The sequence below is a fragment of the Fusarium flagelliforme genome, assembly GCF_020744385.1.
Source record: "Fusarium flagelliforme strain FIESC 12 MPI-CAGE-AA-0113 chromosome Unknown B0J16scaffold_7, whole genome shotgun sequence".
Taxonomy (NCBI): Eukaryota; Fungi; Ascomycota; class Sordariomycetes; order Hypocreales; family Nectriaceae; genus Fusarium; species Fusarium flagelliforme.
In genome coordinates, this window is record NW_025763509.1 from 2,821,611 (window position 1) to 2,847,865 (window position 26,255).

A 26,255-nucleotide genomic window follows, 5' to 3' on the forward strand; every position below is an offset into this window, starting at 1 on the left:
CTACGTAGAAGGAAGGAACAAAGATTTCAATCTGGCAAACGATTCACCGTGTCAGACGCTATCTTGACCTCATGACCTAACCCTGGCCTCTTTACGTCGTTTCAGCATACGACCAACAGGGAGAAAGATCCAAAGACACATGGCAGCACTCATTGTCTTTCGAGTCACTTTGTTCCAACTGAAGGTGTCCGGTGCATCCCGTGCGCGACGCCATTCTACACAGAACCGCCGGTAAGCCTCATATACCGCAATGACAAAATTCTATATGATGAAGGGATAACTTACCTTTTATCGCGTAGTAACAAAGTGTGATCAGTAGCATACCGATAATGACTGCGACGACGATAATCGCAACTTGTGCCCCTTTGGATAAAGAGCCTTTGGACGCATTAGAGCTACTGGTCTCTATGGGATGATTCGCTGAATGGCTTTGAGGCTTAACCATGATCGGTTTATGAGATGGTTAATTGCCACTTGCCAAGCGTTTGATGTATATACGTTTTCAGCGGCCACATCAGGCTCTTGATCTTAGGGCAGTCATCGATAGACCCCTGGTCCCATCTTGACCGCGAAATTCTGATTGACTGCAATGTAATGCTCGAGGTCGACGACAAGTTCAACAATTTGCGGAAAAACTAGTTAGGTGAGCCTAAAGGTTTTATTTTATTTATTTATCCTTCAATCTGGTGAGGGGAGACGAGGTGCACCTTGTTGTCTTTTCGCTTTGCACAGGTGGTTTAATCCTGAAGTGGAGGACGGTAGCGATTTCGAGAGCGATGCTATGGAGTCAGTTGATGGTAAAAGTCCAATATGATATACGACTGCGATCAATTTCATCCCCATCCAACGTTATACCTGCCACGTTGCAGACGTTATGCATGGACGCTCTGAATCTTGATCGACACGCACGACCCAGTTCTAAGCCTTAAAACAGGTCATATGAGTTCTCTGAGTTTTATTATGGAATGTGCAGGTTGATATTGTTTCGGTTTTAGTAGGTAGATTTGTTCCGCTCGAAAATCAAGAAACCTTTTTCATTATCCCTAACATGTACAAGTGTCCATTATAGTTAATAGACTCAGTACCAACTTTTATCTTTAAGTCTTATAATTTGATGCGTAAAGATTAGGATGGAATTAAAGAACTAAATAGGGTAAGTTCTCGCTTTCCGTAACATCATATCTTGCTACAGGGTTGTTATCGATAAGCATTTGATAAAAATAGCCACAAACCACTCCCTCTCGGGTTAGTTGGCCCGCTCAATTTTCTTCAGTAGCCAGTCGTATATTTCGACGACTCGTGGCGCATGACACGCCACGGGACGCGGGTACGCGTTTAACCCGTGCAATTTAGAGTTTAATTCCTAAGTCCGATATGGTATGGCAACCTCTTCTACCAGACTTTACCCGTTATTCTCGTTTTTGTATTGTTTTTATGTAGCTATATTAATTTTGTGGTTTTTGATTGAGTGAACGAGTAATCCCTGCAAGCGATAAACTCTAAGTACATCGGCTGGGCAGACCCGGAAATAGAGACAAAAGGAAGTACTTGAGATCAGGTTGCTATGAGTGCAATGTCTCTCTATGTAACTCGAACAATTGCTGGTACTACTTTCGCACGCAAAATTATCTAGTAAATAGAAGTACCGATAGGATGCGATTTCTGATTGGGTCAATTTTTTCTTACCAACGCACTGCTTGGCCGCAACCCTACATCTCCATGTACCTGGCGTCAGTCAGCACTCGATGGGATAAAAGATATGACTTGTTAGTTGTGGCCTTAAAATCTTAAGCTGTACTTGTCTACTGGAATATTTTTAAATAAACGGTCATGGCCGCGTGAGCGACGTCATCGGACCTTTGCCGGTCAACATGGGGCTGTGGGACCGGCTAAAAATGATTGGTCTGATACAAGCTGGGTAGCCCGAGCCCCGCAGTGGCGAATATCGGGGCATGGGCGTCACAAAGCAAGAGAGTGCACAATGAAGACGCAAAACCTAATGTTTAGCAATTCGCGACGTAAAGGAAACGAACAAACTCGACATACTGAATTATCAGCAGGGCGCGCCCTTTACATGAGGTATGGCTACCCCTACGCCGTCCCCAACCTTGATCTCCTCCCTTCCAGACCTTCTGGTCTTCATCTCCTCGATCCCTCCGTCTGGCACGCTCTATCTGGACCTTGAGGGCAAAAGCCTGAGCCGCAATGGAACCCTCTCCCTCATAACCGTACTCATCCACCCCACACGAGTAACAAGTCTGACCGACGTCCAGACTCTCGGAAACTCCGCTTTCACTACATCAAGTGCCAACGGAAAGACTCTCAAGGCCATCCTTGAAGATCCCCACATACCTAAATGTCTTTGGGATGTACGCAATGACGCCGACGCCCTTTGGGCCCACTACCAGGTCCGCCTCAGGGGCGTCACAGACATACAGCTCCTCGAGAATGCCTCCCGCGCCGGCGACAAGACCTATGTCCGCGGGCTTGACGCATGCGTCGAGAAGGATCTGAGGCTAAAGTTCATGGAGGTTCATCGCTGGATCAAAACCAAGAAGGAGGTGAAGGCTCTCATGCCCAACGACATCTTCACCCGCCGTCCCTTAGACGCCAAGACAATGCAGTACTGCGTTAATGACGTTGTACACTTACCTGCACTACATAATATCTACGCCAAGCGCATCGATAGCCAATGGATGAAGAAAGCTATGGATGAGAGCGCGCGCCGCGTAGTCGATGCCTGCGGGCCTTTATACGAGCCTCAGTCTGAGACGAAGAAGTTGGGGCCTTGGGGCTCGGGGTTAGACAAAAAACTATTGACGATGGACGAATGGCTTGACAAGTGGGAGGAAGACAGGATAGATGCAATGCAACAGGACATCTTCGAATATGGCAACTATGACGACTCGGAGGACTATCCCATAAACTCCAAAGACGCCGCGTGGGACGATACATTTGATAGTTGCTGGGAGAAGTAACCTGACGTGGCCTCTGTTGGATGCAACCCTGAGTATTATTCGTAGGCGGTTCTCACATCTGTCTGACGGCAGGCTAGGTACTATTCGGAGGCGGTTTAGGTTAAATTGACCACCAAAACGGGATCAGTGGGTTAATAGATTTGGCTTTTATAGCTCTGGCTCAAGTCGAGTCGCTGGTTAGTGCTTGGGGGTTAGCTAGCGCCGATTTTGGATAAGCGTTACGCAGTGCTAAGTAGCTTATCAAGAGAAACATAAACAGAACGACATCTGTTACCTTGCTACATCTAATTATAGTAATCGACTGGATGAAACTAGCAGCAATGAATGTCGTTGTCTAAGTAGAGTGTGCCGAAGGTAAGGTTCTGTTGATCAAAGATCACGACGCTGGAACATTGGATCACCATGGATCACCTGAAATCCCCAGTGATCCACGCCTTGGATCACTTCCATTTCACACTGAGCCATACTGCTACCATTGGTATATAGAACACATCCATTAGCACATTTCATAGAACTTAGCTCACCAGCTATCAATACAACTTCTTTACCTTAATAAGCCTCACCCGCATTATTGACTGTTGACAGACGTGACACGTCTTCGCTGCGCTCAGACTGTATCCCGCAATACTACCAACATAAACCCATCTCGGACCAGATTATCCTTTAGGAAACCAGTCATTCGCATGCACAATATACTGTCCCACTCACTCACCGTCTACGTTATCTATGTTGCAATATATATTCTTAGTGATAACCTATGTGATAAGTGAGTTGGTCAAAAATCTTTCAACCTACAACATTTCTATATGACCAGATATCGGTAATGCATGGATGGATCAATAATCGGTTTAGGTTCTCGGTTTTCGGTTGTGTTTGGACGCTAAATCGTTAGCCAAAGATAAAAGGCGCGGTAGTCGATAACGTCGAAGAACTCTTGCACCTGGAGCTTTCCTGGTTTCGAGGATAGTCTTGATCTTTTGTATCTCCTCTTCGTTCCTGCCTATGATTCTGAAGTGGTTGGCATTTCGTCCATCTCTGGTCACCGCGGTACATCGCCATTGAGGTTGGTCACTCGACCTTCGCATTTCTCGCTCAACTGTTTTGTAAATCATTGTTGGTGTAGCGTCTCCGATGTGGTCTTCAGGAACTCTGGATGTGTCTACTGTGCAGAACACCGGTTCCGGAGTTGCTGATCGGGATGTAGATAAAGATTGGCTGGACATGTTGGCAGGTGTCATCCTGGCTGCGTCTGCATACGTCCGACCCGGTGACCGTGGTGTCTCAGACTTGTTCAGCGTATCTAGCTGTAGTCGAGTTGTTCCAGCCCCCCACAAACCTGAGTAAGCTGGTCCCGGATTTGCGATAATTCTTGTGTCAGCTGGGTCGTGGCCCTGGTGACTTACTCAGCCATGCGATCTGAGTTTGGTGAACTTGAGCACGAATTCAGCCTTCATCGCTTCGATTTTCTTGTGGAACCCTGCTCTAAGAATTGCTTTAGGCTCTGGACTCCCTCGACCATGCCGCCAGCTGACTTGGATGTAGTCTGCTTCCGAGCTCGGTTTTGTCCCATTGTTCCCTCATTCGTTTCTCCTTCGTCCTGCCATCATACCGCCATTCTGCTGCCCCACCTCCAACACCATCGTCGTCCTAACCTTCTTTCGATGGGGACGATGATATCACCCGTCCGAACCATCCGGATCGTCTCCCATGACGATGATGGCGTCCGATACGGGGTTCCCTACGCCGGTCATCCGCTAAAGGCCTGAGTCGCACTTTTTTCTTTAGAGGGAAAAAAGGCGCATAATCCTGTCTTGTCGCATCTCGCCATCCCATCTCATAGGCTGAAGAAAAGGGGTAATGAAGAAGAAAAAAACAGAGAGTATCAAGCCCGATCGTACCAAATTCAGGATATTGTTCCTTCACCCGCCAATTTCAGGTAGAATATTCCCTAGGCTCCTCAGGACCTCGATGACTGGCATGTCCCTTGTTCCTGCACTCGCCTTCTCCCGCTCCTCACGTCGTCGAAGCCGTAGGGCACTAACACTAAGGACCTTATGCGCTTCTTTGCCCGCAACCAGAACCCGCTGCTCGAGCTTGTGAACGTTGTCGGCAAATTGGTCCACCTGAAACTCGAGTGACGACTGAATAGTCCGCAACCTTGATTCCGTCTCAGACTGAACAGCGTCGAATGATGCTGTCTCGTGTGCCAGGAATCCTCTGATCTTGCCTTCGTTTGGACCTAATAGATCAAAGTCTGGTAGAAAAATACGTCTAGTCTCGCCGTCGGAGAAGATGGGCAGGTGATCAGGGGGTGATTTTCGTATTGCTTGCCATGCCTTCTTCTCATCTTGTAATGTTTTGATGTTGATTTTCAGTTGCGCCAGTTTCTCGTCTAACTCCATGTTTCTAGGGTTGGGCCTCAAAACTACAGGAGTTTTTGGCGCGTCATCTTCTCGACTAAACCAGTCTGAGAACTCAGATCGAGCCGCAAAATCTTTCAGCAGTTGGTCTTGAATAGCACGAGCACCAAAAATAGCACTAGAATTCGGTGTGCCATGAGGAGGCTTCCTTGCCAGAGCGCGCTCGCCACACCAGGTCAACAGTTGTTTCATACGCCGAGGCTCTGTCAAGCCTTCGGCTTCAATGTGTTTGTAAAAATCCGCCGGGTTGACCTCCCGGTGGGGTATTGCTGTTTGGCCGTTCTCGATCAAAGAGCTCGCCCTTCTTCCACGGTTACCCAAACTGCTCCGCCTGTTGCTATTGCTCCCCTCCTTCCGCATCTCCTTGTTTCTGTTAATGATGGGCGTATCGCTCATAGGCAGAGCAATTGTGGCCGACTGCACAGGCGGTTTGCGTTGCGACGATTTATCCCAGTCCGGAGGCGGTCTAGAAGGTTTTGCGCGGGATCCGCGTTTCTTAGGCGCTTCGTTGACATGGGGACTTGGTGCTGCTTCAGGTGCAGGTTTTGGTTGGGGTTCAGGCTCGGATTCCGGCATGGATGCTGGTCCTGGTTGAGGAGCTTCTTCCTCCTGTGCTTTCCCAGATGGTCGCGTGCTCCTCCTGGTTGATGGTCTCTTAGGACCGTTGATTTCTCGCTCAACCGACCTGTCAACACTCGCTTTTGGTCTACTGCTCTTCCTCGTCGTGGGCTTTGTCGTCGCGTTCGTTTCTTTCTCGGACGGCTCCTCTTCCACAATCGTTCCATTAGTCGTCGGTGCCTTAGCAGCGCGTTGCTTCGTCGCAGGTCGCCCCTTTGCAGGCTTCTTCACTAGCTCCGCCTTTGGTTCTGGCACTGCTTCCGGCTTGGGTTCATCCCTCTTGCCCGTCTTAATTCTTTTCGATTCTCGCACAAATGCGAAGTCATCGTCGTGCTCATAATCTGTCGTTACCGCTGCAGCGACACGCTTACTCAACTGACGCCGGTGGTCGTTTCTCATACTAATTACTTGGAGTGGCTGACGTGTCATTACTAGAATAGTTCTGGGTGGCGCATTCGGGGCCTTTGATGATGTGATTTTAGATTCCCGAGGTCGTGATGCCGGGAAGCCGTCGGTGCGGCGCGGTAAGTTCAGTGGTGGACGCACGTCGCGTTATGGTTTATGTCTTTTCAATGGTTAAAGAATACTTTTCAACGCGTTCAAATACTGTTGAAATGCAATTCTTAATGCCAGCCAGTTTGTGGCGTCGTCGACGGAGGTTGGTTGGTTGGTTGGTTGTATTCCTACTCGGTTTTAGCCGCTTTTTAACAGCAGCCATGCCCGGCTAGTGGGGTTTGGCCGACAGCCGAGACGCCCCGAATATTCATCCGTGCCGCCCCACTTCGCCAGACATCAAACGATATTTGGCCAGCTGTCTCCAAACTTCCCACTTTCTCCTCCTCCCTAACCTCTATCTACATCGGCTAGCCAGCTGCCTTAGATCGTGGTTTGAGATACTAATGTACATATGTGTTTTATCTCCAGCGAGGCGGACTATCCGCCTCGTGTGCGGGTCCTTTCTACCTACAGTCTCCCCCCAGTGCTCAGCTTCGTCTGGTCAGGAACTGATCCTGAATTGCCCAAGGATCTGGGTTTGCTCCGTAAATTTGACGACTTTTGCTGCTACTTTGCGCTCGCTCAGCAGTGTCCGAAGATTTTGACGTCCTGGAAATTGTCCTAGTTCCAGATTTCGAAGTGCTGAGTACTTCCTGCACTGGAGCAAAATGTGAGCCACTGTCTGTCGTCCTTCTCTGCAGTCGCATCCCGGGTCCGTGAACCCTGGTACTCTTTGTTTGAAAAGGAAGTCGTTCATCCCAATCTTCTCGGTGCGAAGTTGAGTGTATATGGCGCTCTGCCTCTTGGCGAAGTGCTTGTGTGGCTGTAGTACTCTCGGTGTTGGTTCTGGTGTGTGCCGGTAGGTTGCCCTACCCCTAGTTTCCTGATGCCATTGGGCTTGCCATCTTCTGTTGACAACTCTGCGCGACCACATCTTCAGTGTGGCTCTCAATGAACGTAATATTGGAGGCTGCTGTGCCCTTGGACCTGGTGGTCCTCTCTGTCTCCATCCCGTGGCTTCCTTGGCTGCTCGATCGGCAGCTTCGTTACCGTATATCCCCTTGTGAGCTGGAATCCATCGAACCTCGACTGTTAAGCCTTGCGCCCGCAGTGTCTGTATCCTCTGCGTGATGTCTTGTAGAAGGTAAGATCCTGATTTACCCCTGGGCCTCGCCACCGACCTAATGGCTGCTTGGTTGTCTGTGTAGATCATGACTTTCGTTCTGACGTTGCCTTGGTCTCGATCTTGTTGAGCGATCTGGAGAGCTAAGGAGACCCCCTGAAGCTCACCGGCGTATACTGTCGATACAGTGTCTTCACCCATATAGGCGCTCTTGGCTTGATTGGTGGTGGTACATACTGCTGCTGAACCCACGTGACCGTTGATACCACTTCCGTCCGTGTATATATGTATAGCGTTAGGCTCCTTTTCGATGCTATGCTGGTGTCTTGACCGTGCTTTCTCGGCATTCTCCTCGATGAACGTCTTCGGGCCTATCCACCATGGGGCGACGACGTACGGGGTAATTACCTCTAGTTCCTTGAGACTGAATCCTTGTTCTTCTTGTATGGCCTTCTGTATCGCTCTGCGTGGGCTCATTCTGATGTTCCGCTCTCGTATGCGGTTTGCGCGGCGTTGTTGTTCCTGTTCCCCAAGGGTTTCTGTCCCGAGGGTGATTCTTCCTAGACACTCGACGTTGTGTTTCCAGATCTGGTGCTCGACGGGAAGGAGATATGTCTCGACATCCAGGGCTGGAATTGATGTGGCTTTGAAGGCACCAGAAACTGCCCTGGCCGCTCGCGCCTGCAGACGTTGTAATTGCTCCAATGTCTTGTGGGTGTACGGCGTGTTCCGTGTTTTCCAGTTGGCGTTCGACCATGCGGAGCACACGTACATAATCTGTGGCAGCACAGCACCCCGATAGATGTTTCTCATGTCTTAGAACGTAAGGCCCCAGGTCGAGCTTCCCAGGCTATAGAGAGCTAAGATCGTCCTTGTCGCCTTCCGCTGTACCTCACCTAAATGGGGTTTCCATTGTAGTGCCGAGTCCAGGATGAGCCCCAGATACTTGCAAGTCTGCTTTGCGGGGATCTTACCCTATGTTGTGTGTAGCGGATGCTGTGTGTCTATTCTCGTCCGTGCTCTAGTGAAGTGTATCAGCTGGAATTTACTAGGCGAAAAGACGGACGCGTGGGTTTTCGTCCATTGCTCTGCTCTTTGGAGTGCCCGTTGGAGCTTGGTGCATGTTTCTATCGTTAAGCCTCCCCATGTTAAGATAGCTACGTCGTCGATGAATCCAGTCGCAGTGGTTTCCTCTTCTAAGTTACATTTCTCGACAAGGTCTGCGTTGTAGAAGATGTAGAGAATGGGCGAGAGGGGCGAGCCTTGTACTGTGCCTGTTGAGACTTTGTGTCGTTCTGTTTTGAATCCATCGATCGAGATTCTAGTGTGTCGGTCTTGAAGAAGGCTGGCGATCCACCTAACCGTCTTCTCATCAATCCTTCTCTTCCGTAGGTTGTGTAGGAGCCGCTTGTGTGACACGTTGTCGAAAGCGCCAGAGACATCAAGCAGGAGAAGGCTCGCCACCTGCCCTCGCCCTCTGTTCCATGCTTCGTAGATCTTGTCGATGATGTGGTGTATTGCATGCTCGGTAGATCTCAGCTTTCGACCTCCCATGTGTGTTAAAGGGAGCAGGTAGTGTGTCTCTGCCACGTAGCTTAACCGATCTGCTATGATGGCATCCATAATCTTGCCTATAGTATTTAACAAACCTATCAGCCGGTATAACGCAGGGATGGTGTAGTTATCTTTTCCTTGCTTCTTTAGCACCACCGTCGTTAACTCCCTAAAGTGTTGGGGACAGTATCCCAGATTGAGGCATTGGTTGTATATCGCCGTTAAGTAAGGCTTAATCCATGTCGCCGCCAGCTGGAGTGCCTTGTTCAGGATACCATCAGGGCCAGGAGCTTTGAATGGAGAGGCTTCTTGTATCGCTCGCTCTACTTCTTGTTCTGTGATGGGTGACATCGCTATTCGATCCGGATATGTTGCGCCTTCGATATCGCCAAGTTCAGCTTCTCGTAGGGCGGGAAAAAAGGCCTCTCTGAAGATTTCCGCCTTCTTTGCTGGATCTGAGACCATCTGAAGAGTGTCTGGGTTCTGTATCGTGGGTGTCACTTCTGGTGCCTGCGTGTTTCTGTTCCTGGCCCACTTGGCTAACTTCCAGAGGGCTTCTGGTGACTTTGATGCCTTCTCCACGTTCTCTCGATGCGCTCTCCTAAGCGCTTTCTTGATCACCCTGCCTTTGTTATTCCTGGCCGCTCGGTATGCTTCCCATGTTTCGTCCGTGTGGTAGAGGCTGTATATTCGTCTGAGACGCTTGGTCTCCGTCAACGCCCTCGTGTATTCTTCATCCCACCCCCGTTTAGACTTGGGTGACCATATCCGTTGTGGTACGGCTTCATCTATCGCATTCTGCAAAACTGTCACTAATTCTCCCACGTATCGGTCGAGCGCGCCTCGAGTTCTGGGTCTTCGCCGTGGCGGCAAGTTATTTACTATCGCAGACTTAAATCTCTTCTCATCTACCGATTTCCAGTTTCTGCTGGGCTCTCGGCTGAGCTGTTTGACTGAGATGTCGAGAGAAGTAACAATCGGCAGGTGGTCCGAATCGTGGTCGAGGCTGCGATCCACCTCGCTCCTGATGATCCGGTCCACCAGGCCAAGGGTCACCAAGCAGAGGTTGATAGTTGCCTGTTTACTGCCTTCTTCGTACGTGATGGTGCCTGGGGCTAAAGTGCTTGTGAGGTCAAAGTCTTCCATGAGCTCTACAAGGTCTTCTGCTTCAGCCTCCCTTCTGGGACCATCCGGGCCTCCCCACATGTCATGATGCAGATTGAAGTCCCCTACAACTATCTGTTCTCTTTGCTGAGCTGAAAGGAGGATTCTCCGTAGATGAGGTAGTACACTCTGCCTGTTTTCTGCTTTCTGGTCGGGATTGTAGATGTTGTGCAGTTTGATTTCCCCGGTATCGTTCCCTTGTCCTAGGGCGAGGGTTACCGTGCAAATACACTGGTTGTGTGATTCAAATTTCCATTTGGAGTGATCGAGTCGCTTGTTGATGAACATGCAGACCTTCGCTGGGCCCTCGTACTTGCTCTGTGGATAACATAGGTGAAAATGATCTTTCGCCGGATGGTGTGTAGTGTCTGCAAAGGTATTTACCCATGGTTCTTGAATGGCGAGGATATCGAAGTCCTTGATCTTCGGGTCCCGCAGTAGGGTGGCCATCACGATATCCCTTGACTTCCTTACGTTGTACTGTAGTATTGAAAGTGACCTCATACAGCTCATTGGCGGTCATCGACGTCCATGCTGTCCGCTTGATATGTGCCGTGTGGTCGCATCAGGTTTGCGTCAAGAGCTTCCAGGGCTCTTCTAGATGGCGTTATAATCCTATGGGGTCGTTGACTTCCTGTGTTGACCGTGATCTCGTCTCCCACACCGTTGGTTGGGACTGTATTGCTTTCAGGGTTGACTCTCTTTTGTCCCCTCTTTGTTGGCGACCTGCTTCTTCCTTGTCGATCCTGTTGGGTGCGGCCGGGTAGGAGAGATGGTGCTCCCTCCCGCACGACTCGTCCAGTCGGTCGGTTCCTTCTGGACTCCCACCATTGTGTTTGCCTGGTTAACTGCCACGTTACTTTGTGGCACCAGATGGTATCTAGGGCGGGCAGCATATGCCACTTTGACTTTGGCCATCTCCTCCTTCCTGTCTACGCATTAATTGCTCCATACTTCATGTTGACCTTTGCAATTGGCGCACTTTCGAGGTACGCTCTTGTCGGACTTGACGCAGCATTCGCGGGACGCATGTTCTTAAGCGCAGTAGCCGCATCTCGTTGTTGCCTTGCACTGGGTTCCTATGTGGCCATATCTTTAACAGCTGAAGCATTGCCTCAATCGGCACGACCTGTCATACAGTTCGCACTGAAAGACCTCCCCTTGCCAGATCAAGCCTTCATCAATGATCTTGTTAGCATCTTGTGGCTTTGTGAACTCAATGATAACCGAGGATGCGCTCTTCGTCGCAACTGTCCTCGTGAGCCATCCGATATACTTTATCCCGGCGTTTGGGATAAACGGCCTGTTTTCCTGTAGTATGTTATCTCTCGTGTCTTCAAATCGTCCTACATCCATCGAGCTAGTGCGGATGCCGTGCACGAGTACGCCATATGTTGGGATACGAACGGAGGCTCCAATGCCGAGTTGGTGCTCCCAGTCCTCGGCGAACTGTCGGAGTATCTCCATGTCGGAAGTTGTAGCCGTTTTGATGCTGAGGTCACCGCTTTTCAGTTGGTTAGTTGATGCTGTCTTGATCTTCTCGATGTGCTCATTGCCGCTTTGTTCTATAGCACGGTCTACGTGTGCCTTCAGGCTGCGGGGGTTCATCGCCCGTAGGCTGGCTACGGTAAGTGGGTTCCGAATGTTTACTATGATCTCACGAAGTACTTGCGATGGTGGTGTCTTGGGTTGGTTCAGTGGATTGTGCATGCTTGTAGCTAGCCCATTTCCAGCCGCTACAGATGCATAAGTTCGCAGTGTGCCCGATTGATTGTGCTGTTCTGTGTCTTTGGCCTCCCTCACTAGTCTTATGACTGTTCTGCCGATGTCGATCGATTCTTTGGCCGCCGCCTTCGTTTCGTCTTGTCTTTCATGACTCTCGCGTATTCCTTCCAGCGTCCGCTGGCTCGTGTTTGCCGCTTGTTTAAGTTCCATCTTGATTTCGTCTAGAGCCTGCATCGCGCTTTCTGCTGCGGTCTTTGCTTCCGATCTCGCCATCCGGAGCGCGTCGTGTACGGTGCTGACATCTGGGATGTTGTTGATCTTGTTAACAAGGGACAGTGCGCCCATAGCCATAGTCCTAGCCAGATCGTAGGGAACGGGTTGGTCTTTCGCGCGTTCGATATACAGGAGGGTGTCCTTGAGGTATCTGCCGAGTTGCGTGGCATGCTCGCGGAATTCGGCGGGCCATGCCACTTCTTGGGGCAACGAGGTCGCCATGTCAATCTAAAAACGCACTGAGCGATGCGCTAGACTCCAGGCTATTCAATCAACCCGTCGAAGAGGCGTTTGAGCACGGTTTGTGGCTGTTGTTTCAAAAATTCGTTCGAGCTGTTGTGAAAAGTTTTTTTTTTTTGCCCCCCTTCAAGGTTCTACCGTTTCGGTGCGTAATCTTAAAGTATCCCTGCTTGCACGTGACACCCCAGCACATGTTCAACAGGTGTCGGAGCCCAGCTCCGCTGTATATAAAACCCCCTACACGTACTCCGTACAACAGCGGGGTAACTTCTGCGTCTCTCGGTACCGTATATTTGCTTGCATGACCAGCACATTAGCATTCGCAAGACTATTTCCAGCAGACAGAAATGTGCTAGTACGTATTTAATTTCCTCAACATTTTGAGCTATGGAGAAGAACTGTTGAGGGTATGAACGGCGGATGGCACACGTCAACTATTCGGCAGATGGTAAGACTTATCAATATTTGCCGGCCACTGCTTATCCGTGATGCAATGAATGCATAACTCGTGAAGATCCTTTGGCCTCATCGAGTTGACACAGCATCACGAGGTTATCAATAACTGTGGAATCTAGATGTGTTCAAGCTCGAATTGCTATGCACAGTGCGTTGCGCAATGGGTTGGCCACATTCCGCACAGCTCCTAGTTCAAAGCAAACACCCTTCCTTCCACCATTAATTACATTACAGGCCAATTTAAGTATCTAGCCACTTGTGTAATCCACGCAGTCAAAAGCAAATGCCAATTCTCATAAAGCACCACGCGCGTATATATTATGGCCGTAAGTTGTCGCTACACATCATCTGAGATAAGCGACAAATGAATCCAAACCATTCCAAGGTGCAGTCCAAATCTCAGAAGAAAGTAATAATGGAATAAATGCAATGTACGGTGTCTCGTCTTCATTGCCACCCTCATAGTGCGCAAGTCCATGAAGTAGATTTCAGTCTTCAGTCTAGCGTGCTGGCGCTTGCATCTAGCTTGGGCAGCGTCAGAGCACAGCTGTTGGGGGTTGAGATTAGGTGTGGTGAGAGGTCAGCGGTAGCCGAGTCGAGTAGGACTGTGATTTTCCCCATTGTGAACTGGGACATCCCGAGGGAATAATTCTGCAGTGTCGTGAAATGTTGCGGCGTTAATTGCAAAGCAGGGAGATGGAGAGTGATGCCAGACATAGTTGGAGAGGATTGGTATGTTGTTTGTTATCTTGACTGTTATTCTGAGAAAGAAGTGCCACATCGCGTTATATTTAAAGAATCTGTCAACTGGGCCGCCGATAGCTAGGCCACGCACTCTGAGAGGCAGCGGTGGGGACCCTGAATTGAATTTTGCCGCACATGGCACGGGGCTCTTGCACCCTTGCCTTTTGAGGTACGTCAGCGGCGAGGAATCCATGGCCCGCCACGAAACACAGGGTTCAGCGAATGTCCCTCTAATATCCCACTTCTTAACTTTCAACTATCATCAAAATTTAGATTTTTTTTACCTCAATTTTTATCACTTGAAAGTCACCTGTCTCCAGGGTATGGACGATCCATCGTGGGCATGGCCAGCTTGGAAATTCGACATGAAGAGAGAGGATCTCTTCACTAAGCTTCACGACCAATACAACACCTATCTATCCCCTATGCAGGACAGCGAGGCCTTTTATCATGATATCACCGAAATTTCGTTCGAAGCACAATCGATTGACGAATTCCATCATCTAGCCAGTGATCGCAGACAAAGACGACTCGGCGAGTTAAACAAATCTCTTGAATCCGCAAGTTTTGAGATCATTGGGAACCCGAACCTTATCAAGACTCCGCAATGAGAACATGCTGTTCAACTCTTTCGTACACATTCTCTCGACTCTCTTGTCCGATACTTCGCTTCCTACCTCCCCGACGACCACATTTGGCACCCCTTGGGTCACGAAACAACTGATCTCGAGGCTGACAGTATTTCCACGTCCAGGTTCCCTGAACATGAGTGCAAACGCGTCCAAACGAAGCAGGCTACTGGTTTGGAGACCCAGGCTCTACTATCACCTTCCAAGTTGTTGAAGCCCAGCTTGTTGGTCAACGATGAATCCTCAGAATCGAATGAACCGTCGCGATTTGTACATTCTACTTCAGAGCCAGTTGTTAAGCTTACTCATGCACAGGACTGCAGCTGTCATTCAAGTTCGGGGGAAGACGTGGTGAGTTCTGGCGATGATATACTTATTACGTCCAATCCCGATTTATTTACTACGGTAGCATGCAGAGAAACAGGAATATCAAAGGATACAATGCATACATGCAAAAGGTTATCCACCAAGTTGGCTCTCAAACAGTTAAAGTCATGGAAAGGTTGCTCCGTCGATCAACGAGCGAGGACAAAGCCTGAAGCCTCGACATCTATACCTATGAATTCGACGTTTCAAGGGCCCAGTCAAGCGTTGAACACATCAGATGGCACCGTCCAAGTTGTTGCCGGGGGTACGACAGGATTGAAGCGCAAACGAACTTAGGCAGGGAAGATTCTTGGAGGAATTCCTCACATAGACGCATTAGGCGTTAATAGTGACATATTGATGTAGCATATTTACTAGCTCTAAATAAAGTGCTTCTTTCTTCAGCTCTTATTGTTTCTTATTTTTCAAAAGCCGTTTAATCATATATTAGAACATATAGATTTTCGCAAAAAGGATCGTAGAAACAAGCGCTGTGCCATTTGAAACCCCATGTCAGCATGTGACTGATGGTTGCATAAAAATATTGGGTTCCAGTACCTACGCCGACCGGCGCAGGGCCTGGACAACAGCTGACACGTGTTATGGCATAACCCCGCGCTGCATCACGTCACCAGGTCATTGTTCAATACTGAGTCTAGCCTATACCCTTGAGCTTTTAAAAATCAGCGTTTAAACAGTTCTTAGAAACTTACAAACAGACTTTACTAATAGTATCTTTGAATAAAATCCTAATTACACTTTTGACTAGAGCTCGGCTATTCTCATATCATTGATATGGATTATTTGAAAGTTACTGAGCGCGCCACAGGGACTAACAAGCGTCGCTTAAACCGATATGGTATTGTTCCGAACCGAGGAACACTTCTTCATTACCAGTTAGAGGTCAGTAAAAACGCTCTGCCAACTTCTATAGGAGTAAGTATTGAGAGAACTATTTTCTTCCGATCAGGGAAGGAACTATTTCGACTCGGGCGGCTTTGCCCTCATGCAACCTCACAACGCTTCAGATATGGGCAATATCGCAACCGGTATGCAACCAGTGCTCGAAATAGTCCAATCAGTCCGTCTAAATTCCTCAGACTGTCTATTTCGTCCGTCCGACTTGGTCAGACTACCGTAATATCTCATGAAATTGATCACGCGTAGCGTGTCCATTTGACAGATGGGTATGGGTAGTTATGGCTAGGCTAGCTGCACAGGCAAATCATATAGTAAGGAGGAAGGAAAGTCCGTACCGTAGTCTCTGCCTCTTCTGGCAACTAGCTATATAAGGCAGTGATTCTCATCGATGACGGCTTGCGGCTTGCATTAGCACCACGCTACGCGTGATCAATTTCACGAGATATTACGGTACACCAGCAGTCTAGCCGGGATGCCCAGATTGGACTATTAGTCCGTCTAACTCCTTTAGACCAGACTACAATGCAGACTACAGTCTTGATAAAACGAATAAGTTCATTGTGTTGTTGTTAGTTCTAAGTTACATGTGTCTGAGATGAGCACAGCTCCTTACATAGTATCCACATCCTAGCCACCAGCAGATCGGACCACCTTAACCACACTGTCTCAACACCGTCTTGAGTTGCCCTAGGAATGGGGGCTCGTAAGTTTGAGGCGGAGTAATACTCGTGGTAACAATACTATCCAAAGGAGTTAGTAAGAGTTGTAATTCCCCAGGCCACAATAACGTTACAAAACAAGCGTGAGCGACCTTGAACGCCTTGCATAAAAGACAGAAGCCCTAGTAATCGGGACTAGGCAAAACTGAAAAAGTCCAGAGAATAACCTCTCTGTTCGTCGTTATTTTCTTTATCAACACGTATTGCCTTGTCCGTGTTTTGACCGTACTCATACATACTCCCTGAGCCCATTGACTCTACACTACCACTGGTCCAGTTTGGTCCAACATGAGGGAGCTTGTTTGATACTGGCTCATGCATACTCCACTCACTGTCTCCAAGCTTTCCTGGTTCCTTCGTTGAGCCAAAACCGACCATTCCTGACATCATGCCAGTCGACATGGCAGCATTCTGGTTCAAGACTGAAGTGGCACAGAGGCCAGCAGTACCAGAAGTCCAGTCGATGGCACGATGAAAGTGACCCTGAGCAAAAGACGGTTGCAAGTTAAGCAAACCCCAATTATCTGATAATTGATTTGGGATGCTCGAATTGTTCATCCCCCCTACCATGTGTCGCGAAGCAATTCCGGTATGATGCACGTTGACAGCATTTCCACCCACCAAGCTTAGGCCAATTTGGTCTGCTTGGCTGTGCACGCTCATAGGGAATAGGATTGAGTCAAGCGGTGGTTGACTTTGTTGACCATATGGCATGCCATAGGCTTCATCAGCAAGAGATGGGGCGGGTTGCGACGGCGTACCAAGAAACGACGGCTTGGACGAAGCAAAGTCTGAGGTTTGTCGGTAAACAAATGGCCATCTCTTTTTGAGAGGTTGACTGAACTTTGCATCTGCTTCTCGCCTGACTGGAACAAAGGGGGCTGATGTATTGCTGTCGAGAGGGTCACCACTTCTCGCGCTGCTGGCTCCCCCACTGACGGGTTGGTGACCCGTGCTACCGCTGCGCGACCGTGAGTCATCGCTCATGTTGCTCCGAAGCTGCTCAAGCACGGCTTTGATTGTATTATCCATCTTACTGGCTGGATGATATATGGGACTCATATCGCTAACAGCATCTGATAGAATCTCGAGATAGCCGATATAAGTTCGGCAATTTGGCTCGCTAAGCTGATACGTGAGTGCAGCGATCAATGCGATAGACGCAGTACCAGCATGCTGGATCCCTGTTATGAAAATCTTGCGTCCGTCAAACCGCTGACGGTGGTGCCAGAAGATGCGGGCAACGCGTATCGCCTGCTGGGTGCATATATCGCGTGCTAAAGACGTGCGACTCCCGTGGACAGCCCGTTGGCGATCATCTGTCGACATCGATGAACCTTCTGTGGCGTGGCAGAGATGGTGTCCGGGACTATCTGGATTTGCCATTCTATCACTGTCGGGACTGGGATGTGACCCTGTGCTAGCGTTGTCCCCTGATATTGAACCATACTTGGCCCATGTTCGATAGAGCAAAATCATGGTTACGTGATACTGCTGATGCAATAGAAAGAAGCTGTAAGGAGCTGTCTTGACATTGCTTGTCTTCCATGTCATGCGATCGGGCAATCGCCGATACCAGTTTTGAAGTTGCTTGTCGAGATTGATGACCTGTAAATAGCTGTTTTCCTCTGCTTCATTTGGAGCATACATGCCATTCTGTTCCACAGCTCTATTGGAACTAGTTAGATCTCGTATTTCTACAATAAGGCCCGCTAGTTCCATTAGCTTGATGAGCTGTTCGTAGATTTCGGTGGTCAAATCCAGTTTGGGAGCGTCAAATCCGAAGGAAACAAGTTGTGAAAATCGGCTGGAAAGGGAGTCAACATCTTGGCTTTTAATAGCAAGAGGACGGCCCAGGAATAGTCCCCAATATCGATCGTAGATAACGCACGCTTGCATGACCATATTTCGAATCTTGGTATCTTGTTCAGATATGTTACTTGTACAGTCGAGATGGAGACCGATATCAAAAGCCAGGCGATTTGCCATTCCTAAACACAGTCAGTTTGAAAGAATTCCAAATCAGGGCTTCTTACCAGGGCTCACCAGAATACATCCAACCAGTGTTATCTCTGCCGACACCACACTCAAGATCACCAAGTAGCAGTAAGGCTTGGACGCTAGGAATCCCACCGGGGCGCTCGAGCTCGATGTCGAGCATGTGCTTGGCTTCTCGATGGAGCGTGCTTTCTCGTGGTTTCACCGTGATTTTGCGCATATCGTCTCTATCCATATCAGCTGCACGATATCCCATACCCAATACTGCTATGTGGAGGAAATGAGAGTAGAACTTGGAAGATTTTGATATCCGATCAGCTTCAAGAGCAGCTCGATCAATGATCTGAATAACCGAATTGTAATATTGGAAAAATTGATCTATGAGATAGTCGTGTGTCTCGCGGCTCAATGATTCAATGATCTTCTCTGCTCGGCGAAACTGTTCCAGCGGCTCACAAGTATCAGACAGGCTTGTGGATTCAGCATAAACATGGATGTTGGCAGTAGGACCGAAGAAACGTAGTTGTCCAGAGACTTGGTTGAATGAAAGGTTGCCTTTTGTAGATAGAAGTCGATGGACAATGTACTCTTGATTTGAATCTAAGACACGAAACGGCGAATCGTTGTTCGAACGTGAATGTAGCTGTCGTTTCTCTCGTTGATTCCCAGCCCCGGATTTATTCTCATGTATTGCAAAACCATCAACGTGAGAATCCGGCAGGGAGTGGTCTTCGTTCCCCATGAACCTTGGATCAGACTGTGGCGATAGGTCTAGGTCACCCGCTCTACTCGTTACGCTGTCTTGAAAATCGCGCCTTATCTTCGGAGGATGAGTCGCAGGAGGTGGCGCAACACCCTTTTCTAAAAGTAAGCCTTCCAGCATGGAGATTCGATCTGACAATGATGACATGTATGCTTTGGAGATAGGTCTGATAAGATTCTATTAGCCTTGGCTCATGACAAGGCCGAGGTGCATGAGCTCATACCGTCTGCGTTCATCGTCATTCTTGATGATACAGTCAGTACCGGACTTTGAGCAAGCGGTGCATTCAGTCTGGTTCCCAAGAACCACGCACCGAATCCTTCGGTCGCGACATGATGCACAGGCGACAGAGGCGCGATGTCGTATTTGTTGTTTGCTGGTTTGACGCGCAGTATGGCTTTTGGGGGAGACGTTCTTGTGGCTCGCATCCAGGTTAAAGGCATCTTTTGCACCCGCCGAAAGAGCCATGGCGAGCTGCAGACGACCGATTACAGTTGCTCCCAAAGAAGCTAACTATCTGCGAGACTGATGGGCCTCGGATACTAAACGTGGTTTCAAATACGTCTGAAAATAGAGGATCTGGTGGGTTCGGGTGAAGGTGTTTTAATTAAATATTTGATGGATTTTCAAAGTGGAAATGATAGGGAAGGAGAATCGGCGGTCTGCGATGGCGAGGGAGGGAGGGTGTGGGGACGAACTTCTGCGACTGCGGTAAATCTCAAGTGATGAAACTCAAATCAGTAGGTACCTTAGAATGCATCACTTTTTCGCCGCGGTGGCGAATTCGTGTAGTACCAGATTTGAAAGCAAGAGCCCTCCTATGATCAGATGTTTCTAAAATTAGTCTAATGATAGAGCAGTTACTTACTTGAGGCTTACCGCACGTTAACGGGTATTTGTAATAGCAATTAAAATGGACTGAGGTCGAGGGTCTGCCTTATTTCAGCCTGGCAGTTCTGAAGACCCCAATTTTGAACATCTCATATCAGCTGCCTATCCCCATCAGACCTGTCATCCTTTTCGTTGCAGACATTCGAATTATTTGCCGCTGGCTGGCTTGAAGTATTCGACTGGAGAACCCCGCTACGTGGAAACCTGCCGATGAGATAGCTTAAACCAATGGCATTTATGTCTCAGGCACCACCACATCGGCGATAAACCTTAACCCTGGGCCTACGGAGCCTCCGTAATGCTTTTATTGGCCAACGCAGCAGCCAACACCATTTCGTTGTGAGGGGCGGGTTCAAATTTCACAGGACGTCCTACATCCAGGCGATGGATCGTGATGTGTCTAAGGAAAAGCTTCTATACTGATGCAGCCTATACCCAATTTTCCTTACTATTGGGATTTGTGTATTATGTGGCCGAGTGGGACTACTTCGGACTACTTGTGTGAGAGGATTCCCACTTCCGTGATAATTATGTAAATGAGCGAACTCTTCTTTCATTTTTATTCAAAAAAATATAAGTCCTGGACTTAAAGCTGAATTAGGCTTTCTTTCCCACCATCACAACAGTAGTCCATATACAGATGAATGGGAGGTCATATTCGAAGGATAGAGTTAATGAGCGAACGACAGTGCAACGACTGCAATCGAGCGACGACAGAACCTATCTTAATTCCGTTGATCGAGACGGGACTTCGAGTCTTGCTTTTCCACGGGTGATACTCGAACGAGAGTTAATCCTTCATGGAGAACAGACAACGACAGTTGGGCCGAGTTGGGTCAAGGCTGTCAGACATTCTTGTATTGCCGCTTGAGGCGGTTGAGACTGTTGAGCAATGTCGTGATCAACTTACCGGCCAGCTTAGAGACTGGCTTTGTTTTCCACCTCTGTCATATCTCTTCCAAGTCCGCTTCTCTGCGGAGCAGTTCGTTAAAGACGTTTGTGGAACATTACGGCTTGAACGGGCAAGAGCTTCAGTCACGTTAGTCGACAAGAAGGAGACCGATGAAGAGGCACAGACGCGACGGAAGAGTGTATACGAGTCTTTGGTACCGAAACCCTGGGGGTTCTTGACTGGAAAGGAGGAGAAAGACGTGGGAGGCATCCCTGTATTGAAAGTGGAGTTGCGAGTAAACGAGGTATTTGGTTTTCAGTGTCTTCTGATGTTAATGCATTTTCATGTATTTGTGCGGAAGATCATTGAGATAACAGAGGAGCTTGGTACGAGCGAGCCATGTTTTGATTCGGTCCGCATCTCCAAGAACAAGCTAGACTGCGTGCTAGCTAGCGTTGTACAGGTGTTCATCGAACGTGGGGCGGGTCAGGATGAGTTTGTCATTACTTCGTATGTCGAAACAGGTTTCCCAATCTAGGTTGTACATAACCTCATGTCGCAGGGTAGGCATGATCTTCACGGCCTCAGGAAACAACTGCCTTAGTAATCTAGCTGTATACTTTAACTCTGCGGAATGGAATACCCCGCACAAGAGACAACTTAAGAAAAAAATCAATCAATACATTTGCTGCTGCACATCACATTCACTTTAACCCTTTAAGCACGCTAAGTGCGACAGGTGTCGAGCCACAATAACCAACCATTTGTCAACCTAAAACTCTGATCTGCAGTGAGCAAGAACTGGTCGATTTGCAATGCCTATCTCGAGTCTCTCAAGCTTTTAGACTAGCCTCCCACTAGACCGCGTATTTAATGGGCCCCTGCCAAGCGTCACTGATTTGCCACCCAGGCGAGGCGGTTGCGCCTTAGGCTTAGAGCCGGTTAATGCTAGATGCAATCAAGAAGCTGCACCTTGATATAGCTTTAAATTGAAAAGGAGGCACACACACTCGTTGGTCGAACCAACGACAGTTGTTTTCCGATGCCCTTTAGTGCGGCTAAACTGCAGTGAAGCTCAGGCTGTCTTGGATCTTTCGCTTAGAATACCGTAGCTTTACAATGACCCTAGCCAACATAGGAAGCTCAAAAGATGGTCAAAGCCCTACTATGTAAAACACAGTTAAAATTGGGTCCCGCCGATGTCCCTCGATTTTGTGCCCAACTTATCAAGCAAGGTTGGCTCGCTGGGCCCCACTCAATGAGCCAGGTATTTCCTTGGTGCTGACATGTGATGATAAGTCGAGCTTTATCACTGACCTATCCCTCTGATCAGGGCCGCTGGCTTCAGCACTGCAACTACTATAGCCACGCGTCGCGTCTTTCTCTCAAGGGTCGCGTACATTATTGCATCCACTTAGTTACCCTACCAATGCGGAGCAAGCCCCTCCATATTTCACAAATAAGATCACTAGTCCCTGTCAACTCTTGTGCTCGCACGCGAGCCAAGGAGATATCAAAGTATTAACAGATCACATCACAATGGACCGCGGATCGATCTACTCTGCGCACGTCTACGAGCCGAGTTTCGGTGAGAATAGAGATACTCGCCTACAACTTCAAACGCAGCTCGAAACCTTCATCCTTGACTTGCGGCTTGACAACAGCTTTGTCTACAGGTTTGCGCCGATTGCTCACGGGTTACATGACTTGATATACTGACGCTTCGGCAGAGATCTACTACGAGAGAACACACTGCTAAAGAGGTACTACTGCGACGTCAACATCGATGACTTGATCGGCTTCAACGAGGAGTTGGCGCATCAGTTGACATCTGAGCCAGCCGAGGTCATCCCTTTGGTAAGGACTATGCAACAGCTTAATTCTCCAATTCTGACATCCCATAGTTCGAATATGCTTTGATGAAGTGCACCCGCCGTATTGTCTTCCCTCACGAGCCCAAAGTCGAGATCCCCAAGCACCAGCTCCTTCTTCATTCCAACGCAGACGATGTGTCCATCCGCAATCTCGATTCGATGGCCATTGCTCGATTGGTCCGGGTACCGGGTATCGTCATCGGTGCCTCCGTTATGTCCTCAAAAGTAACAGACCTTCATATACAATGTCGAAATTGCGGACACACACAAGCCATTCCTATCTTGGGTGGATTCACTGGTGTCTCTCTGCCCCGACAATGCGCTCGTAGCAGAATTCCCAACGATCCCACGCTAAAGTGCCCCTTGGATCCGTACTTTGTCGTACACGAGAAGTCACACTTCGTCGACCAGCAGATCATCAAGCTCCAGGAAGCGCCTGATCATGTCCCTGTTGGAGAACTGCCCAGACATATTCTCATCTCAGCCGACAGATACCTAACAAACCGGGTCGTTCCGGGATCGAGGTGCACTGTCATGGGCATCTTCTCCATCTACCAAAATAAGGCCTCCAAAAACTCATCCAACGGTGGCGCAGTGGCTATCCGCACCCCTTATCTAAGGGCAGTTGGAATCCGGTCAGACATTGATCAAGCAGCCAAGGGCAACGTCACTTTCTCAGAGGAGGAAGAGCAAGAATTCTTGGAGCTGAGCAGACGGCCAGACATTTACAATGTCATGGCTGCTTGTATCGCTCCTTCAATTTACGGACACCAGGACATCAAGAAGTCAATTCTCTGCCTCCTGTTAGATGGCTCAAAAAAGATCCTCCCTGATGGCATGAAACTTAGAGGCGATATCAACGTACTACTTCTCGGTGATCCTGGTACGGCCAAGTCTCAACTTCTAAAGTTTGTCGAGAAGGCAGCACCCATCTCTATCTACACCTCCGGAAAAGGTTCATCTGCCGCTGGTTTGACAGCATCCGTCCAGCGTGATCAGTCTACCCGCGAATTCTATCTTGAAGGTGGTGCTGTGGTTCTGGCCGATGGTGGAGTAGTGTGTATTGATGAGTTTGATAAGATGCGAGCTGAAGACCGAGTCGCTATCCACGAGGCCATGGAACAGCAAACCATTTCCATCGCCAAGGCCGGTATCACCACCATTCTCAACGCGCGAACATCAGTCCTGGCTGCTGCCAATCCCATCTTTGGTTGATACGATGACATGAAAACTCCTGGTGAGAATATCGATTTCCAAACCACCATCCTGTCACGTTTCGACTTGATTTTCATTGTCAAGGATGTTCATAGCCGCGAGAAGGACGAGAAGATGGCCAAGCACGTTCTTGGTATCCAGATGAATGGTCGGGGAGCCGACCAAATGGTCGAGTCTGAGATCCCTATCGACAAGATGCGAAGATATATAACCTACTGCAAGACGTAAGTTGCTCAGTTCCTTTTGGCTCTTCCGCCATGTATACTAATCTCTCAAAGTCGCTGCGCTCCTCGACTCAATTCCGAAGAAGCTGAGAAACTCTCCTCTCACTTTGTCTCTATCCGTCGCCAAATCCACGACGCAGAAATAGAAGCAAACACCCGCTCCTCTATCCCCATCACAATCCGTCAGCTGGAAGCTATCGTGCGTATCACCGAGTCTATTGCCAAACTCGCCCTCTCTCCTGTCGCCACCGAGGTGCATGTCGATGAGGCTATCCGGCTATTTCTATGCTCTACCATGGACGCGGTCAACCAGGGCAGCAACCAGGGTAGCCGTGAGTTGAACGACGAGGTGAACCGTCTCGAGACTGAGCTCAAGCGCCGTCTACCTATCGGATGGAGCACAAGCCTGTCCACACTACGGAGAGAGATGGTAGCGGGCAAGGGGTACAGTGAGCAGGCGTTGAATCGAGCACTGATGATTCTCCAGCGAAGAGACATAGTCATGTTCAGAAATCAGGGAGCACAGGTCTATCGAAATGGAGCTTAATCAGGGAATTATTATAATGTAATAATGTAAAGGGCTTGGTTGGTCATTCTAGTAGCCGTTTTGATGATAGATGCGTTAATGAGTAACGAGAACGAAATCATCACGACCGCTGTATGCAAAGAAAACTATTCAAGTTCTAAGAATTTATAGCTTATATTGTATTTTCATATGGTACTAAAATCATATGCCTCTTTTTCGTCGGTACGTATGTCGTATACATTGCCGCACCCAGGATAGACAAGTGCCTCTAGAACACATTTCAGGACAGGAATCATGTGTATAAGAAGAATATTATCGTGCCGGATATCAAGATCTTGTCAATCGAACACGGGGCTTTTAGCGAGGGTGCCCAGGCTCAAATTTATCACAGCCGGCCATTATTGGTATATGCAATAGTGATGGGCGGTATTCAAGTACATACTGTTAGTCGACGGCAAACTGTCACATACACCCAAGGGATAGAGAATAGAGCCTAGCCCATGTCGAACCCACGGTTCCTATCTCGCCCTTGCAGGAGGTAGCAATATATATATCTGCATTTTGTATGGCAGCGTAGCTGGTTGCTATTGGACATTCAGTAATCCCTGATACTACATCGAAGCAAACATCCTAAAGACATTTCAAAGAGCATCTGTGGCTTAACAGCTAGACGAAGGTATACAATTACCTAGCATTGAAATAATGGTTTTGCCAAAGGCAAATGGTAATCGATCATAGTCTTATCTCACGAGCGAGATTGTTGGTCGGAAGAGCAAACATCCATTTAAAGCCTACATTGGATGAGTTGATAGAAGATAAGAGGCAATTTTAGGCTCCCTAAGTGGTTCCGTAAGTTCGAACGCCAGCTAACACGGTATCAGAACTGGCGGGCTACACAGTAGCGTACAGGTTCAGAGGCTCTTCTTCTCTTTCTGTGTTTTATTTAAGAGCTATTGTTAGCCATCTACTTGTTTGGAGAAAAGGTAAGGTCTAGTATGGACTATTTGAAATGCGGGCACAAATTGAGTAGTATATGGCACAATATGGTCTTATGAAAATGAGAATGAGAAGCAGGCAATGTACGTAAGCATCAGTGACTAGTGTGCCCTTTCGGTTCAATAAGCCGCCGGGCTTAATGGATTGTATCGCATCGTATCTTATCTTAAAAGTTAAACTATCAGGCGCTCTTAGCACATGTACTTTTTAGAGCTTTCAATCGAGTACTCATACCAGAGCTGTCTAACAACTGCGCAATAGTTTTTACGCGCCCAAATGGACTAACATTATACAAACACTGTATTCAGCACCTTGAATGCGGAATTTATCTAAGCGCCGTCTTGCACTTCTTCCTCTGTTGGCCTTGTTCATTGAGGCTCAAACGGGACAAGCGAGCCCATCGGAAGGCCGTGCAACAGGATGCACACTTATGCGTGGTTTGTAAAGGAAT

The 26,255-nt window shown here is 48.5% G+C and overlaps 7 protein-coding genes across 7 annotated transcripts; 5 read left to right on the forward strand and 2 right to left on the reverse strand.

Annotated features, from left to right (window-relative positions):
- The first annotated feature begins 1,960 nt into the window (after positions 1-1,960).
- B0J16DRAFT_349631 (ribonuclease H-like domain-containing protein) lies at positions 1,961-3,438 on the forward strand. The gene has a single exon (XM_046128935.1). The coding sequence runs from the start codon at positions 2,082-2,084 to the stop codon at positions 2,976-2,978; it is 897 nt and encodes a 298-aa protein (XP_045979504.1). The 5' UTR covers positions 1,961-2,081; the 3' UTR covers positions 2,979-3,438.
- A 1,118-nt stretch (positions 3,439-4,556) lies between these two features.
- On the reverse strand, positions 4,557-6,729 carry B0J16DRAFT_187548 (Mis12-Mtw1 protein family-domain-containing protein). Its single transcript, XM_046122735.1, has one exon. It carries the CDS (start codon positions 6,443-6,445, stop codon positions 4,898-4,900), a length of 1,548 nt encoding a protein of 515 aa, XP_045979505.1. The 5' UTR covers positions 6,446-6,729; the 3' UTR covers positions 4,557-4,897.
- A 7,299-nt stretch (positions 6,730-14,028) lies between these two features.
- Positions 14,029-15,202, forward strand: B0J16DRAFT_349636 (uncharacterized protein). The gene is made up of 2 exons (XM_046128936.1): positions 14,029-14,354; positions 14,403-15,202. The coding sequence occupies exons 1-2, from the start codon at positions 14,114-14,116 to the stop codon at positions 15,080-15,082; spliced, it is 921 nt and encodes a 306-aa protein (XP_045979506.1). The 5' UTR covers positions 14,029-14,113; the 3' UTR covers positions 15,083-15,202.
- Positions 15,203-15,505: 303 nt separating this feature from the next.
- B0J16DRAFT_349638 (uncharacterized protein) lies at positions 15,506-16,224 on the forward strand. Its single transcript, XM_046128937.1, has 2 exons — positions 15,506-15,688; positions 15,756-16,224. The coding sequence occupies exons 1-2, from the start codon at positions 15,581-15,583 to the stop codon at positions 15,924-15,926; spliced, it is 279 nt and encodes a 92-aa protein (XP_045979507.1). The 5' UTR covers positions 15,506-15,580; the 3' UTR covers positions 15,927-16,224.
- A 336-nt stretch (positions 16,225-16,560) lies between these two features.
- On the reverse strand, positions 16,561-19,654 carry B0J16DRAFT_273897 (uncharacterized protein; the record flags this gene model as incomplete). Its single annotated transcript, XM_046123657.1, has 3 exons — positions 16,561-18,416; positions 18,472-19,352; positions 19,410-19,654. 3 exons carry the CDS (start codon positions 19,652-19,654, stop codon positions 16,561-16,563), a joined length of 2,982 nt encoding a protein of 993 aa, XP_045979508.1.
- A 1,223-nt stretch (positions 19,655-20,877) lies between these two features.
- Positions 20,878-21,507, forward strand: B0J16DRAFT_274897 (uncharacterized protein; the record flags this gene model as incomplete). Its single annotated transcript, XM_046123689.1, has 2 exons — positions 20,878-21,273; positions 21,433-21,507. 2 exons carry the CDS (start codon positions 20,878-20,880, stop codon positions 21,505-21,507), a joined length of 471 nt encoding a protein of 156 aa, XP_045979509.1.
- Positions 21,508-22,508: 1,001 nt separating this feature from the next.
- On the forward strand, positions 22,509-25,126 carry B0J16DRAFT_365021 (MCM2/3/5 family-domain-containing protein; the record flags this gene model as incomplete). The annotated part of the gene is made up of 5 exons (XM_046129979.1): positions 22,509-22,645; positions 22,700-22,826; positions 22,874-24,025; positions 24,086-24,282; positions 24,337-25,126. 5 exons carry the CDS (start codon positions 22,509-22,511, stop codon positions 24,827-24,829), a joined length of 2,106 nt encoding a protein of 701 aa, XP_045979510.1. The 3' UTR covers positions 24,830-25,126.
- Between the last annotated feature and the right edge of the window lie 1,129 nt (positions 25,127-26,255).